Source organism: Carcharodon carcharias, chromosome 8, assembly GCF_017639515.1.
Source record: "Carcharodon carcharias isolate sCarCar2 chromosome 8, sCarCar2.pri, whole genome shotgun sequence".
Taxonomy (NCBI): domain Eukaryota; kingdom Metazoa; phylum Chordata; class Chondrichthyes; order Lamniformes; family Lamnidae; genus Carcharodon; species Carcharodon carcharias.
Window position 1 is genome coordinate 21286456 of NC_054474.1, and position 14464 is coordinate 21300919.

A 14464-nucleotide genomic window follows, 5' to 3' on the forward strand; every position below is an offset into this window, starting at 1 on the left:
TTCATAAACAATGGCAGAGAGTACAAAAGTAAGGCCTTTATGTTTTAATCTTTATAAGTCATTGGTTAGGCTCCAGGTGGTCACCACACATTGGGAAGGATACCAAGCTCTTAAAGACACAGAGGAGGTTTTTCAAGAATCATAATAAGGATACAAGTCAGTGGCATGGAAAGACTGGAGAAGCCAGTTATTCACGTTGGAACAGAGAACATTAAAGGGAGGTGTTTAAAATCACCAAGGGATTTGATAGTGTAAATAATGGGAAACTGTTTCCATTTGCAGAAGGATCAATAATTAGATTTAAGATAATTGGCAAAAGAACCGGAGGTGAAATGAAGAGGTTTGTTTTGTTTACATGCAGCGAGTTATGATGATCTACAATGCACTTTCCAAAAGAGTGATGGAAGCAGATTCAACACTAACAAAACGAAACTATGTAAATTCTTGTAGGAGAAAAAATTGCATAGATTTTTCAAAGAGCCAATATCAGCGTGGTGGGCTGGATGACCTTCTTTGCTGTATCACATGGTGTTTCAATGGAAGGCCTGCCAGGAGATCACTGGAGTAATCATGACTGGAGGTAACAAACATCATAACCATGCTCCAGACACAGATTACCCTTCAGCAATGTCACAGCAATTTGAGCAGTATCAAGTTCTGAAGTGTACTGTATTGTATTTAACTGACACTTCAGGATTTGTCTATTGGTTGGAAGCAAATTTTGTGGTCTTGAAGTGACTTCTGATTTGAAATATCTCCAACTTAGCAGCAGAGTGACAGATAATATCATAATCCTCCAATTTACCATGAGTAACACCACTGGTACTGAGAACTGAAATTTTCTTGCCTTGGTTGTCTGAAAGTCACACCATCAAATTTAGGACATTTCAGGACTTTTTTTTTAAAAAGCTATATGCCATTATGTTTAAGTTACTGCTTCCTATTTTTGTTTCTTCCATATCAAATAGTACATACAGGTAAAGCGGCCCAAAACTAGTAACCTCAGGACAAAGTCTGTGCCAGGTTTCGGGTCTTGGTTTAGGGTCGGGTGGTTTGGGTCAGGTCAGGTCAGGTCAGGCTGGGGTTATGTTTTTCGACTGAGGATTGCAAAGGGCAGTTTTGAAAGAAAGATAGACAATGCTGCAAAGCCAAGAAAATTCTTTCGTAGCTCCTTCAGGTCCGTCAATGTTGCTTTGCCGCAACTGTGCCAGATGCTCAATTTATGCATGTAAATGGGGTTCCACTGCACTTAAATGAAGTGCTGGTGGTGGAGAGGGAGCAGCTCCATGGAATTTCCCAGCCATACAGTTAAACCAAAGATGTCGAAGAGGAGGGAATGTCAGGTGATGGCAGCTTAAAAAGAAGTCCAGTTTTCAGATAGCCGGGTTTGAGACACGATAGCTGCAATTTTACATTTAAGTCAGAGCAGGCATTGTGGGAGGGGCGGGGAGGGGATGCTACAGAATAGGTAATTATGTTTTTTTTCACCTTTTTTTGCAGGTTTTGTTGAAAACAGCAATCGGGCCTCAGAACTGATTTCATCTGGCCACGCCCAGTGGGACAACGCAAGAAAGAAATTGCGCGCACACATTGCTCATCCCACGAGTTCATTGGGGGCAGGGGTCACGACCCAGTTTTGGAACCCAGAAAATATAGAGATTTAAAAGCCAACCCTCACCTCCACCTGGAGCTGGTTCAGCTTTTTCCTCAAGTCTGTTGTGTCCTCCCCCGAGTTGAGCTTCTTGTGGAAATCCAGTTCTGCATCCAGTAACTCCTTCTGTGCCTGAACAGTCGAAAGAAGAAAAATAATAAATAACCTTTATATGAATGTATTCCTTAATCCGCATGAATTTCTCAACCACACCGTCAAAAATTCATTTATCCCATCGCTGCTTGTAGGACCTCATTGTGTGCAAATTAGCTGCCATATTTCCCCACAATACACCACAAAATATATTCCCAAAAACACTTCTGCCAATTGGATACTTTTTGTCATGAAAAGGGCTAAATTAGTCCCTGTCAGAAAGTTGTGGGTTCAAAACAGCACACAGTGTATGCTGACATTCCTTTACAATACTGAGGAAGTATTTTTGTGTTGAACATGTTGTCTTTTGGATGAGACGTCAAACGAAGGCTCCGTCTGTCTGCTCATATGGTCATAAAAGATTCCATGGCACTATTTTAAGCAGAGCAGATGCGTTTGCCCAGTCTCTTGACCATTTATCCCACAAACTTCAGTGAAACAAGTTCATCTCGCAAATGTGATATTCTTTCTGTCAAGTCTTTAATGGTTTTCATTATTTTAGCCCTCTCCTCTGCTTTCATACTTTTATTCTTTTCCAAACCAGGTTATCAGGTCATTATCTGATTGCTGCTTTTAAGCTCTTGCTGTGAGAAAATCGGATGCGCTGTTTCCTACATTCCAACAACAATTAAATTTCAAAAAAGGGCTTATTTGGCCATAAAGCACTATGAAACATTCAGCAGTTGTGAGAGTCATCACAAGTTCTTTCTTTACAGTCATGTTATTCTTTGTGCTAACTCTAGCATCTTGTCTCTCAGCCTCTTTAGGTACTTTTCTTTTATGTTCTTTTGACACCGCATACAGCAGGGATCAAACTTTCTGTGATCCATTATCGCAGCAGTTACTAAAATATTAATGGATGGCACTAGTTACTCATGGAAATCGGTAAGGGTGTGTAAAATATTTATGTACATTTATCGCTAACTGCGCCTCATTCGAAGATATTTGAATTGTGCACTCTCGAGGAAGGCATGCTCTGTTTCCATGGTGCCTCTCTTTAATTAATACTGAGGTTTACCTCTGGGGCTGACTGTCTTTACTCAATGTCTACTAAATAGTATTTAACAGCAAATATCTTTCAAGTATAATACAAGCATAATTTCAATTTACCCACTGAACTCAGTTTCATACTCAAACTCCTCAGGTCGGAAAATCGGAAACCATCAGAATCAATTCATCAATTCTCCATGACGCAAACTCACTTAAATAAGTTTGACTTAAGGAAATATCTCAGGGGCAAAAGAACAATGTTTGAAGATTTCGAAACTTGAAAAAAATTGATGCAAAGAAGCCTTTCTGTGCTGGACTTTAACCCAATCCAGGGATGAATAGGACAGTGTTCAAATATAAAACTACTTCGTGCTTAAGCAGTAAATGAAAAAAATTTTTAAAAACAGATCTATTAATTATGCACATCAATTCATTTATCTTGTTCCTCAATGTACTCACTTCCCATAGTAATCACATGGAATTCTGATAGAAGAACATAAGAACCTTTAAGGATAGGAAAAGGTAGTTCATCTTAACCACTTTCTCACCATATTCTTCAATCTTATTCATAATCCAGAATAGATCTATTCGTTTTTTCAATCCATGTATACAGTCTGCTTTAATGGCCTTCGCAGAAAACTTATTCCATTAATATTACCCTTCAAGCGATATAAATTTCATCACTTTTTTTCTTAGTTTTTTTTAAACAAGACAACAGTAAACTACACGTTCAAAAAAAAATTTGGAGACTAACATCAGATTTTGATTTTAGTTGTGATGGAGCCGATGATGTTGATGCTGACGTTGCTTTCAGTTCATCTCGCAATTGTGATATTCTTTCTGTCAAGTCTTTCATGGTTTTCATTATTTTAGCCCTCTCTTCTGCTTTCATACTTTTATTCTTTTCCAGTTTGCAAATTAATACCTGAATTAATGAAAGAACAAAAAAAGATATATATTACAAATATTTCTTAATCTAAACTGGATAACATCAGTAGGCACATGTTGTTCAAATGAGCACTGTTATACATTATCCATGCAAAAAACACTAGCGTATTAGCTTAACATGACAACATGGGGGAGAATTTGACCCCGTCGGGGAGGTTGTACAGGGGTGGACGCAAATCCGATCGGCCCCCGATCAGGTCCACGCCGCCATTTTAATTGGCAGCGTCATGCGCACCCAGAAGCGCTGTGCACTCCATGCGGGTGGGGGGGGGGGAGATTCCGTGAGTCGGGGCCTGTGCTCTTGCGCAAATTAGTTTAAGTTTCAAAAATTAAAATAAAGAAAAAATGTTAGGACATGTCCGCTCATGTGACAGTGTCACATGAGCTGGGACATGTCAATCAACATTAATGGAAAAATTTATTAAATTTATAAGCCCATCATGAAACCTCACCCCGCCCGTGGATGAGGTTCCATGAAAAATGCGACGGTCGCCTGAGCTCTTCGCCTATCTGCCATCCTTAAGATTGAACAGGCAGCTCAGTTTTTTTACTTTAATTGATTTTTAAATGGCCTTAATAATGGCGCCCACCAAACTGAAAACCTAAATGGCGCACAGTGACGTGGGGGTGCCCACCCGGCAAGCAGAACCCACCCCCACTCACCGAGCTGAAAATGCAGGCCATGAAAACAACATTAGCAAGTCTCACACACTGGGCAAAATAACAAGAGGAAGTTGGACGGGCTGAATAGGCTTTTCATCCATTCTTACATGTACAAACAGATGAGGGCACAATCCTCTGAAAATGCTTGGACATGCTGCTGCCTCCCAAATCCGTGCCCTCCACTCCAAATTTGAATTTCTCCAATTAGATTTCCAACCGTCCCACGAACCAAAGTCACATTTAACATCCTCAGTGACCATGGCTGCAGTACCCTATCCATTCTCAACCTTCTCCACCTTCCAGCAGTCTTTGGTTCTGGCAGACCACACCACTCTACTCCAACTTCAGCTGTCGCTACTTCCAAGCTTAATACAATGAACTCTGCATTCCGTCAGCTCTGAAAACCCCCTTTTTCTTCATTTCGTTATTGATGGTTCTGCCTCCAACTGCCTTTTAAGGCCCTTTTTAAAAGCTACTGCTTTGATCTTTTACTCACCCCACCCAATATTTCCTTATTTGATTCTGCCAAATTTTGTATGATTATGTTTCTATGAAATTTCTTGGATTTTTTTTATTTTAAAACAATATAGAAATGTAAGTTGTTTTTGAATGCGTACTGCAAGAACTCGATAATCCTATTACCACACAAACATCTTCTCAACTGTGGACACTGATGAAACCCAGCTGTACTTCACAACTACCTTTCTCGGCCCTTTCAATGTCTCTAAATTATCAGACGGCTTGTCCGACATCCAATCACTGGATAGGTAGAAATTCTCTACAATTAAAAATCGGGAAGACTGATGGCATTGCCTTTAAACCCTCTACAAACTCCGTTCCCTAGCCATCCCTCTCCTGGTTAGCCGTAAGACCGTAACACAGTGTTCACAACTTTTATGTCATATTGACCCTGAGATAAGCTTCCAACCACATATTCATGCCATCACTCAGGCCACTTACTTCCACAAAGGTAACATCACATGACTCCGCCTCTGCCTCAGCTCATTTGCTGCCGAAATCCTGAAACATCTAGACTTAACTATTCCAAGACACTCCCAGCCGGCATCTGTAAACTTGAGATCATCTGAAATCTGTTGTACATATCCTAAATTGCACCAAGTCCAAATTCATTATTCCCCGCTGTGCTCACTGACCAACGTTTGCTCCCGGTTAAATATTGCCTCAATTTTAAAATTGCCATCCAGATTTTCAAATCTTTCCACAGCCTCACCCTTCCTTATCTTTGTAATCATCTCCAACCCCACAACCCTCCAAGCTATCAGCACCGCTCCAATTGGTCATCTACTCTAATATCTCCTTATGTGACTTGACATCAAATTTTGCTTTTTAACACACCTCTTTTGGGATGTTTTATTCCTTAAAGGCACAATATAAATACAATTTTTTGTAGCGAGTTGCAGTTGTGATTACCTATGGGCAGAATTTTACATTCGGTGTGCGGGCACGCGCCCAACACGCTGGAACATAAAATGACGCGCGATGACGTCAGGCGTGTCCTGACATCATTGCGAACTCGGGCGATATTTCGTTCGGGGGTGCGCGCAGGAGTCGGCTGCACATCTGCCGATAATTGAAAGGCCTATTAAGGCCATTAACAAGGTAATTAAGTTGAATTTTACACAGCCAGTCCAACCTTACAGTTGGCAGGCAGGCAAAAAAGGCCAAGCGGCCTTTACATCTTTTATGAAACCTCATCCATGAGCAGGATGAGGTTTCCTAAAGCTAATACTAATTAAATAAAACCTTGATTTTCAAAATAACTAACATGTCCCACCTCATGTGACATAGTCACATGAGGTGGGATGTTTCATTAATTTTTTTATGTATTTATTAATTTTTTAAAAAAGCGCTTCACTCTCCCCGAGGCAGCTCCATGCCTCAGGGAGATTGAAGAGCTCTTTGGTGCACATGCGGGAACTGCGCGAGGCCCAGCTCTGCCTCCTCCTCGCCCCCCGCCCACACAGGTAGCACTCAGCACTACCGCTTGCGATCCACGCAGGGCGGGCTTGACTGGCCCACCCGTGTGAACCCTGACTGCCCCGCCCAACAAATGGAAATTCCTGACCTATTATATTTTTTTCTTAATTATTTTATACTGCCTTTCATTTTAGAATCACGTTGGGAAAAAGTGCTTAAAGGAAGGTAGCCAAAGATTTTCACTGTTAGGAGCCCAGTTAATATCAGAGAGTTTGCCAGGAAACCTTAAAATGCTAAGTGTACAGTAAAAAGCATGTGAGGTTTGGCTGCAATTTCATCAATGTCAGACTATCTTTTCAAACAATGTTCTTACCTTCTGGCACTCAATTTGTTTTTCCAACATCTCTTGTTTCTTTTTCCTCATATCTTGCTGCAACTTCATAGCTTCCTAAAGTCAAAAACAAAATCAAATAAACAATTCACACTGTTACTTTATATTTCAAACAAAACACCTGCATTGTGCAAAAGTGATAAAATTCAACTCGACTGTGAAAATAGCACTAAAATATAAAATTTCAATTATTTATGAAGAAGTTTTTTTTCTTTATTCTTTCATGTAGCATCGCTCGGAAGGCCAGCATTTGTTACCCTTCCCTAACTGCCATTTCAGGGGGCATTTAAGAATCAACCACATTGCTGAGAGTTGGGAGCTAGACCAGGTAAGGATGGCAGATTTCCCTCCCTAAAAGACATTGGGCGGGATTTTCCAGCCCCACCCGCCACCAGGATCAACTGGTCCTACCAATGACAGGGCTGGAAAATTCTGGCCATTAGTGAACCAGATGGGTGTTTACAATAATCAATAATAGTTGTCATGGCCACCACTACTGAGACTACTTTTATATTCCAAATTTGTTAAATGAATTTAAATTCCATCAGCTGCAGGGGCGAGATTTGAACCCATATCCCCAGCGCATTAGCCTGGGCCTGTGGATTACTTGTCCAGTGACATTGCCACTACACCTCCATCTCCCCTACTCAAGAGAAGATAAATTCTCAATGAAACTGTACAAAAAATTCACAAACAATAGTCATAAGTGTATTTGTTAAACTGAGTCTGTGGTGTAACTTTGATCATTTTTGTTCTTAACAAGCACAGTAGGCAAAAACTACTTCCAAAATTCCAGGATCACATTATGGAGATGCTATTTAACAAACAACACAGCATACCATCAATCTGACTGGATATTTAACTAATATTACATTCACTCCCTTCATCTGTGTCCCTTTCCAGGTTTGCAGTGGTAATTCCAAAGCTTTAGTTTTCAAAAGATCCAAGAATAGAGCTTTTCCATGTCAAAATAGGCAGAGGAGTTGATATTATAATTTGCCACCAGCTCTCCCTTTCTCAAAAACTTTAGAAAAATTCTCCAGCCATGTCTTTGTTACCTCTGCCACAGAGAATACTCTCTCTTTTTATCCTTGTTTCCTTCTTTGATGTATTAAATTTGATGTACTAAACTTGAGCCTGAGAGAAATGCTTGCTGTTACTATTGATGTGCCTGAGGTACATAGATGTTGGTGGCAAAAGAGGGTAGTTTGGGTTTGGCCAAAATTAAGCGGGTGTTAGGAAACAGAGACAGTTTAAGTAAGTTATATTTGTATTTGTGGATGTTAGGAATGAGCTTTAGCTTTAAAGTTTAAGTTGATTTGTATTTCTATTTGTTTCTTTTATTCATTCAGGGGACATGGGCTTTGCTGGCTAGGCCAGCATTTATTGCCCATCCCTTGTTGCCCTTGAGAAGTTGGTGATGAGCTGCCTTCTTGAACTGCTGCAGTCCATATGGTGCAGGTGCACCCACAGTGCTGTTAGAAAGGGAGTTCCAGGATTTTGACCCAGTGACAGCAAAGGAACGGCGATCCATTTCCAAGTCAAGATGGTGAGTGACTTGGAGGAGAACTTCCAGGTGGTGGTGTTCCCATCTATCTGCTGCCCTTGTCCTTCTAGATGATAGTGGTCGTGGGTTCAGAAGGTGCTGTTGAAGGAACCTTGCTGGATTCCTGCAGTGCATCTTGTAGATGGTACACACTGCTGCTACACTGCATCAGTGGTGGATGGAGTGAATGTTTGTGCTGGTTTGTCCTGGATGGTATCCAGCTTCTTGAGTGTTGTGGGAGCTGCATGCATCCAGGCAAGTGGGGAGTATTCCATCACACTCTTGACTTGTGCCTTGTAGATGGTGGACAAGCTTTGGGGAGGCAGGAAGTGAGCTACTCGTCACAGGGTTCCTAGTCTCTGACATGCTTTTGTAGCCACGGTATTTATATGGCTAGTCCAGCTCAGTTTCTGGCCAATGGTAACCTCCCCAGGATGTTGATAGTGGGGGATTCAGTGATGGTAATGCCATTGAACATCAAGCGGTGATGGCATGTGTTAAGAAAAGACTAAATAGAGTTTTAGTTTCACTTTAATAGGTGCTTGCATTTCTAATGAGATTTTTACAACTCTAAGCAAACACAAGAGTAGAAAAAAAAGCTCAGTTGCGTAGCAACTGGGGTCCAGAGAGCAGATCCCTCCCCGCAGATACACACAGAAAAATTTAAAAAACAGCAATTTTGATTTGGAAGCTGTTGGAGTCAGTTGGTTTTGAAGACAGCTGTCAAGCAAAAAAACCCTAGAAGCAGCAGATAGACGGTCACAAGCTAAAATTGGTTGAAAGTAGCTGCCAGGAAGGGACTGGAGCAAAGGGGACAGATAGCCAGTCCCAAGCTAAAGAAAAGACCCCAAAATCCTGGGGACTGGAACAGGAGAAAGTCCCAAGCAGGCCTTCTAGTCAAAGGAAGGACAGGAACCTGGGAAAAGGTCCTGTTAAGTGATGTTAGAGTGAGGAGCAGAGAAAGGCTCCGAGCTTCAACTTTAAAGCTTAAAGAGATAAAGGCTTGAGAAATCAGAAGGTCCAAAGAGACGGCTGAAAGTCTGTAACTCTTTGCTATGGGCATGATGACAGCTGAGTTGATGAGAGGGAGTGCATGCAAGTCAGTTTGAATGCATGTGGTGACCCAGGGAAGAGGAACGTCAGAAGGAGAGTTTGAAATCCTGGAGGTGAACTTTTGCAGGTGTCTGAGAGAAAACATCGCTTTGGGAGAAGATTCCAAAGCGAGTTCTTGGAAAGCGGAGATTGAAAACCCTTGTGTGAAAGACGGAGTGCAGTGAGACCATTTGGCTCACGGTGCGACAAGCATCTTGGGGGGGGGGGGGGGGGGGGGGGGTGCAGGTGCAGTTGAGGAGAGATCCATAACATCTGTTTGAGGTTGCATCTGTCACTTGGTTTCAGAGTGTGGTATGTCTGACAACAAGTGGGGAGGTGGAGCTGGGTGCTGTCAGTAACCTGCCCAGCACAAGTGCTGTGCATGGTACTAATGATAAACTGGTAATGATATGGAAAAGTCCAAGGAGAAGTCCATATGAACCAAGCGGAAAAGTCTTTTCAAACAATGTGACATCTGCATCATTAAAGGGGATGAAATATTCAAATGAGCTTCCTGCTTTACCAAGGTCACGAATCTATGGGTTTTAATATTTCATTGTCTCCAAGGGGCAACACAAATCAATTGAGGCAATTAACATCTCCTAGCAATCTTTTACTATTCAGGGTTAGAATTAGACTATATTTCCTATTTTGACTTAATGTAATTAAACAATTGCAACAAAACGACTGTCACTTTATTATTCTGTTTCCTGTAAAAAGTATAGATGTAATTTAACTACCATCTTACGTTAAAATTAAACATTTTTCTTTATAAATAGCCTGTTTTACATAATTAATTAATGAAATGGACCCTTAACAGTTTGTATCTGTAACCCTTCAAAGCAGTTCAGAGAGACTTCATTTCTTCACTCATGGAATGTGGGTGTTGCTGTAAGGGAAGCAATGATTGCTCAGCACAAATTAATTGCCTTTGAGAAGATGGTGACGAGCCACCTTCTTTAACCATTTCAGTTTGTGTGGAGAAGATATATGTACAGTGCAGTTAGGGAGAAGGTCCAGTATTTTGATGCAGTCATAATGAAGGAATCCGATATATGGTGTGATTTGGAAGGAAATTTGCAGGTGGTGTCATTTCCATGTGCTTGCTGCCCTTGTTCTTCTAAGCGTTGGAGGTTGTGGGTTTGGAAGGTGCTGTCAAGAAGCCCTGATGAATTGCTGAAGTGCATTTTGTAGATGGGTCAAACTACTGCCACTCTGTCAGTAGTTGAAGGGAGAGAATATTGAAGGTGGTACATGGGGTGCCGATCAAACGGGCTGGATGGTGTCAAGCTTCTTGAGTCTTTTTGAAGTTGCACATATCTAGGCAAGTGCAGAGTGCAGTCATACAGCCATTATGGCAAATCAGGTGGCTATTTGGCCCATCGAGTCCATGCTGGTTATAGATTCCAAAGTATAAAAAATAATTTTGTCCCAAAGCAGTGGTAAATCTTCTAATAAATCACTCTCCTGACTTGTGCCCTGTAGATAGTGGACGGGTTTTGGGGAGTCAGAAGGCAAATTACTCCCGTAAAATACCCAGCCTCTGAGATTCTCTTGCAGTTACAGTATTTATACGGTCAGTTAAGCTTCTGGTCAATTGTAATTGCTAGGATGTTGATAGTGGCAAATTCAGCATTCTAGTACCGTTGAATGTCAAGGGGAGATAGTGCAGGTCCATCCACAGTGCTGTTATGGAGGGAGTTCCAGGATTTTGACCCATCAACAGTGAAGGAACAGCAATATACTTCCAAGTCAGGATGATGTGTGGCTCGGAAGGGAACTTCCAGGTAGTGGTGTTCCCATGTATCTGCTGCCCCTGTTGTTCTAGATGGTAGCAATTGTGGGTTTGGAAGGTGCTGCCCAAGGAGGCTTGTTGAGTTCCTGCAGCGCATTTTGTAGATGGTGCACACTGCTGCCACTGTTTGGTAGTAGTGGACGGAGTGAATGTTTGTGGAAGGGGTGCCAATCAAGCAGTCTGCTTTGCCCTGGATGGTGTTGAGCTTCTTAAGTGTTCTTGCAGCTGCACTCAGGCACAGTGACTTGTGCCTTGTAGATGGTGGACAGGCTTTGGGGAGTCAGGTTTCTAGCCTAGCCTCTGATCTGCTCTTGTAGCCACAGTATTTATGTGGCTAGTCCAGTTCAGTTTCTGGTCAATGGTAACACCCAGGATATTGATTGTGGGGGATTCAGCGATGGTAATGCCATTGAACTTCATGGGGCAATGGTTAGATTCTCACCCTCCACACCCTACCAAATTATACCAGTGGTGGGGATGCCATCAGGTGGCCTGCCAGCCAGTGAGCCAATTGAAGTAATTAATTCCCACTTAAGGGTCTTATCCAACTGTCGCTGATTTAACCGACTGCAGGAGCAGCCATGCCAAGCACCCAGCCTGGCAAGTTTCCCTGTGCAGGTTGGTGGTGGGTGGGGGGGGTCACTCCTTAACTAGCCTCCTGGGCCCATCGGAGAGCTCTCCCCTGCACCCCTTGAAGATTTTACCTACCTTCCACCCATAGCCTCTCCAACGCCAGCAGCACCCCCACCCTTCCCCCACTTGCTGGAGCTTGCCAACTTGGCAGCTGGTGAGGCACCCAGAAACTTACCCAAACCCTGATCCAATGCCACTCGCCTCTGAAGCGCTGCTAGCCAATCAAAGGCAGAACCTCCTGTTCCTGAAGGGCGGAAAACCTGCCTCCATCCTTACCTATACCACTGCCCCATTGGCAGGACAGACCAAAGAGTGGTGATGGAGGGATCTTGGATGTTGGCAGGAAGGTATGATTCTCTGACTGTGTCAGGCTGTTGCTTGACTGCCTTGTGGTACAATTTTCACAATTTTGGCACAAGTTCCTAGATTTACTGAAGAATTATTTGCAGTGTCAACTGTCACATCTGCTGCTGAGGTCAATGCAGGGTGGTTCATCCAATTTTATTCTCATATAACTTTCTTATAGCAGCTTGATACCATTTATGATCAACCGCATTACTGAAGGTCTGCACTCATATATATGCCAGGTCGGGTAAGGAATGCAGATTTGCTTCCCTAATGACATTAGTGAACTAAATGGGATTTTTAGTAGGTTATGCTAGTTTCATGGCCAAGATTATTAATACTGGTATTTTTTTTCCAGGTTTATTTAATTAACTGAATTTAAATTTACTAGTTGCTACGGTAGAGTTTGAACTCATTTTCTGCACAACATGGGTCCAGGCCTCTCGATTGCTTGTCCAGTAACATACCACTATGCTACTGCACTCGACTGGTGCTCTTAAACTTTCCAACATTAGTGTTACTAACAGATTTGCTCAAAATTAGAATTTAAATCAAGTACTCAAGAGCTCACTTTAAAGTGAGAGAAATTCATTGAGCAATCAATAGGCTTCCAGACATTAAAGATATCAAGGCATTTGGGGATAGTGCGGGAAAATGGTGTTGAGGTAGAAGGTCAGCCATGATCTAGTTGAATGGTGGAACAGGCTCGAGGGTCCGAATGGTCTACTCCTGCTCCTATTCCTTATGTTCCTAAATTTAATTTAAAAGTGAAATGTAGTGTGCCTAAGATGCCTGAAAGACCACAAAGAAACTGTGGCAATAATATCTAGGGTACCTGTTTTTTCCTGAGAGCTTCTTTTGCTTCTATTGCTTTACCGGATGTAACAGAAGATTTATGATTCGTCTTTGTGACTGCACAACTATATCCTGCCTTTACCAGGCTTGTGGAGGTAGGAGGCCCCTAAGGAAACAAACGTAGCACAATAACTTCACTGCATTATAACTGCAGACATGTATTATGGAATGTTAAATATTGTGTGTAATTTTGGCTGTACAACCAAGTCCCAGGAAGGCATCAATGGTGTCTAGTCATAATATTCAGGTAATGCTGGATAACTTGCTATAGTATCATTTTGTCATAGTCATGTATTTCAGAGTGATCAGTCCATTTAATCTGTTCCTCAACTAAGTCACTGAGAGATATATCTATATGTTGCCATTTAACAGCCATTATTTCTTGCAGGTGTCAGAGAATTGTCAGTTTCTTGCAGTTTCTAATACAATTGTCTATACAAGACAATTTTTTTTTTCTGAAACATATATTTAGTTTCTCTTGCCTTGAGTCTACAACCCCAGTTCTGTATACAGCCAAAAACATATTTTTCTCCAACTAACCAAATGGTTTGAAATACAATTAAAATTTGATCAACTCTCCTTTATCATTCTTCTTAAGAGAAAAATTCTGAAGGGCACATTATTCTTCAGTCAAGCACTCCTAAGTGTTGGCATTAACATTACATCCCGATGTTAAATCTTCTCTAATAGCATGATATCCATTTTGAAGCATGGAACCTCGAGGGCATTTACAATTTTACAGTTTCACCTTTTGCTATGCAATCTGATATCTTGCTGTTCTCTTTTAGACTCCCACATTTATGGCATTACTGATCTCTGATCTCTCTCCATCTTTAACGTACTCATGAAAAGTACATATTTGCTGCTATCTTTGGTCAAATCTCATCATTTTACTTGCAGTTTTTTTTCTCTTTATTCGTTCACGGGATGTGGGCGTGACAAAAGTGGATTCATCACTTTTCTGCCCATAATCTTAACACCTCCAAGTCTTTTTCGGTTGCTTCTGCTCATCTACCTCTACTGCTTTAGTGTCATCTGCAAACTTGAGTATCTTTAAACAGACTCCAGTAACCAATATTTATAAAACCGAGTCAGCCCAGACTCCAATCTTGCAAAGCTCGAAAGGCATACAATGGAACTAGACAATTAATGGTAGGCTGACTACTAAAATCATATTTTTGCTTCAGTTTAAGCCTTGGCAAATCAAACACTTGGAAAAACTCTCAACACCTTGCATTTACATTATGTAGAATTTACTTCATGTGCTACTTTTACCTTCAACAAACACAAGGAACTTAAAGTCTTCTTTATCACAAAGATTGAGAACAGCCTTTCAGCTACCTTCATTGCTTCTCACAATTCCCCTCGTCAGCTAAACCAGACCTTCCCCCAGCCCTGAACCAACAAATATATTTAGTTTCTCTTTTACCTCTATTCATGCCCTCTCTGAGCTCATCTTGTCCA

General features: G+C 41.6%; 1 protein-coding gene across 4 annotated transcripts in view; it reads right to left on the reverse strand.

Annotated features, from left to right (window-relative positions):
- rbm27 (RNA binding motif protein 27) overlaps positions 1–14464 on the reverse strand; it is a 163209-nt gene that overhangs the window by 80156 nt on the left and 68589 nt on the right. For all 4 annotated transcript variants that reach the window (XM_041193308.1, XM_041193306.1, XM_041193309.1 and 1 more), the window contains exons 14-17: positions 12981–13106; positions 6717–6791; positions 3549–3719; positions 1679–1783 (exon numbers count right to left, since the gene is read on the reverse strand). In XM_041193308.1, the coding sequence (XP_041049242.1) occupies positions 1679–1783; positions 3549–3719; positions 6717–6791; positions 12981–13106 (477 nt within the window). The remainder of the gene's footprint in view (positions 1–1678; positions 1784–3548; positions 3720–6716; positions 6792–12980; positions 13107–14464) is intronic.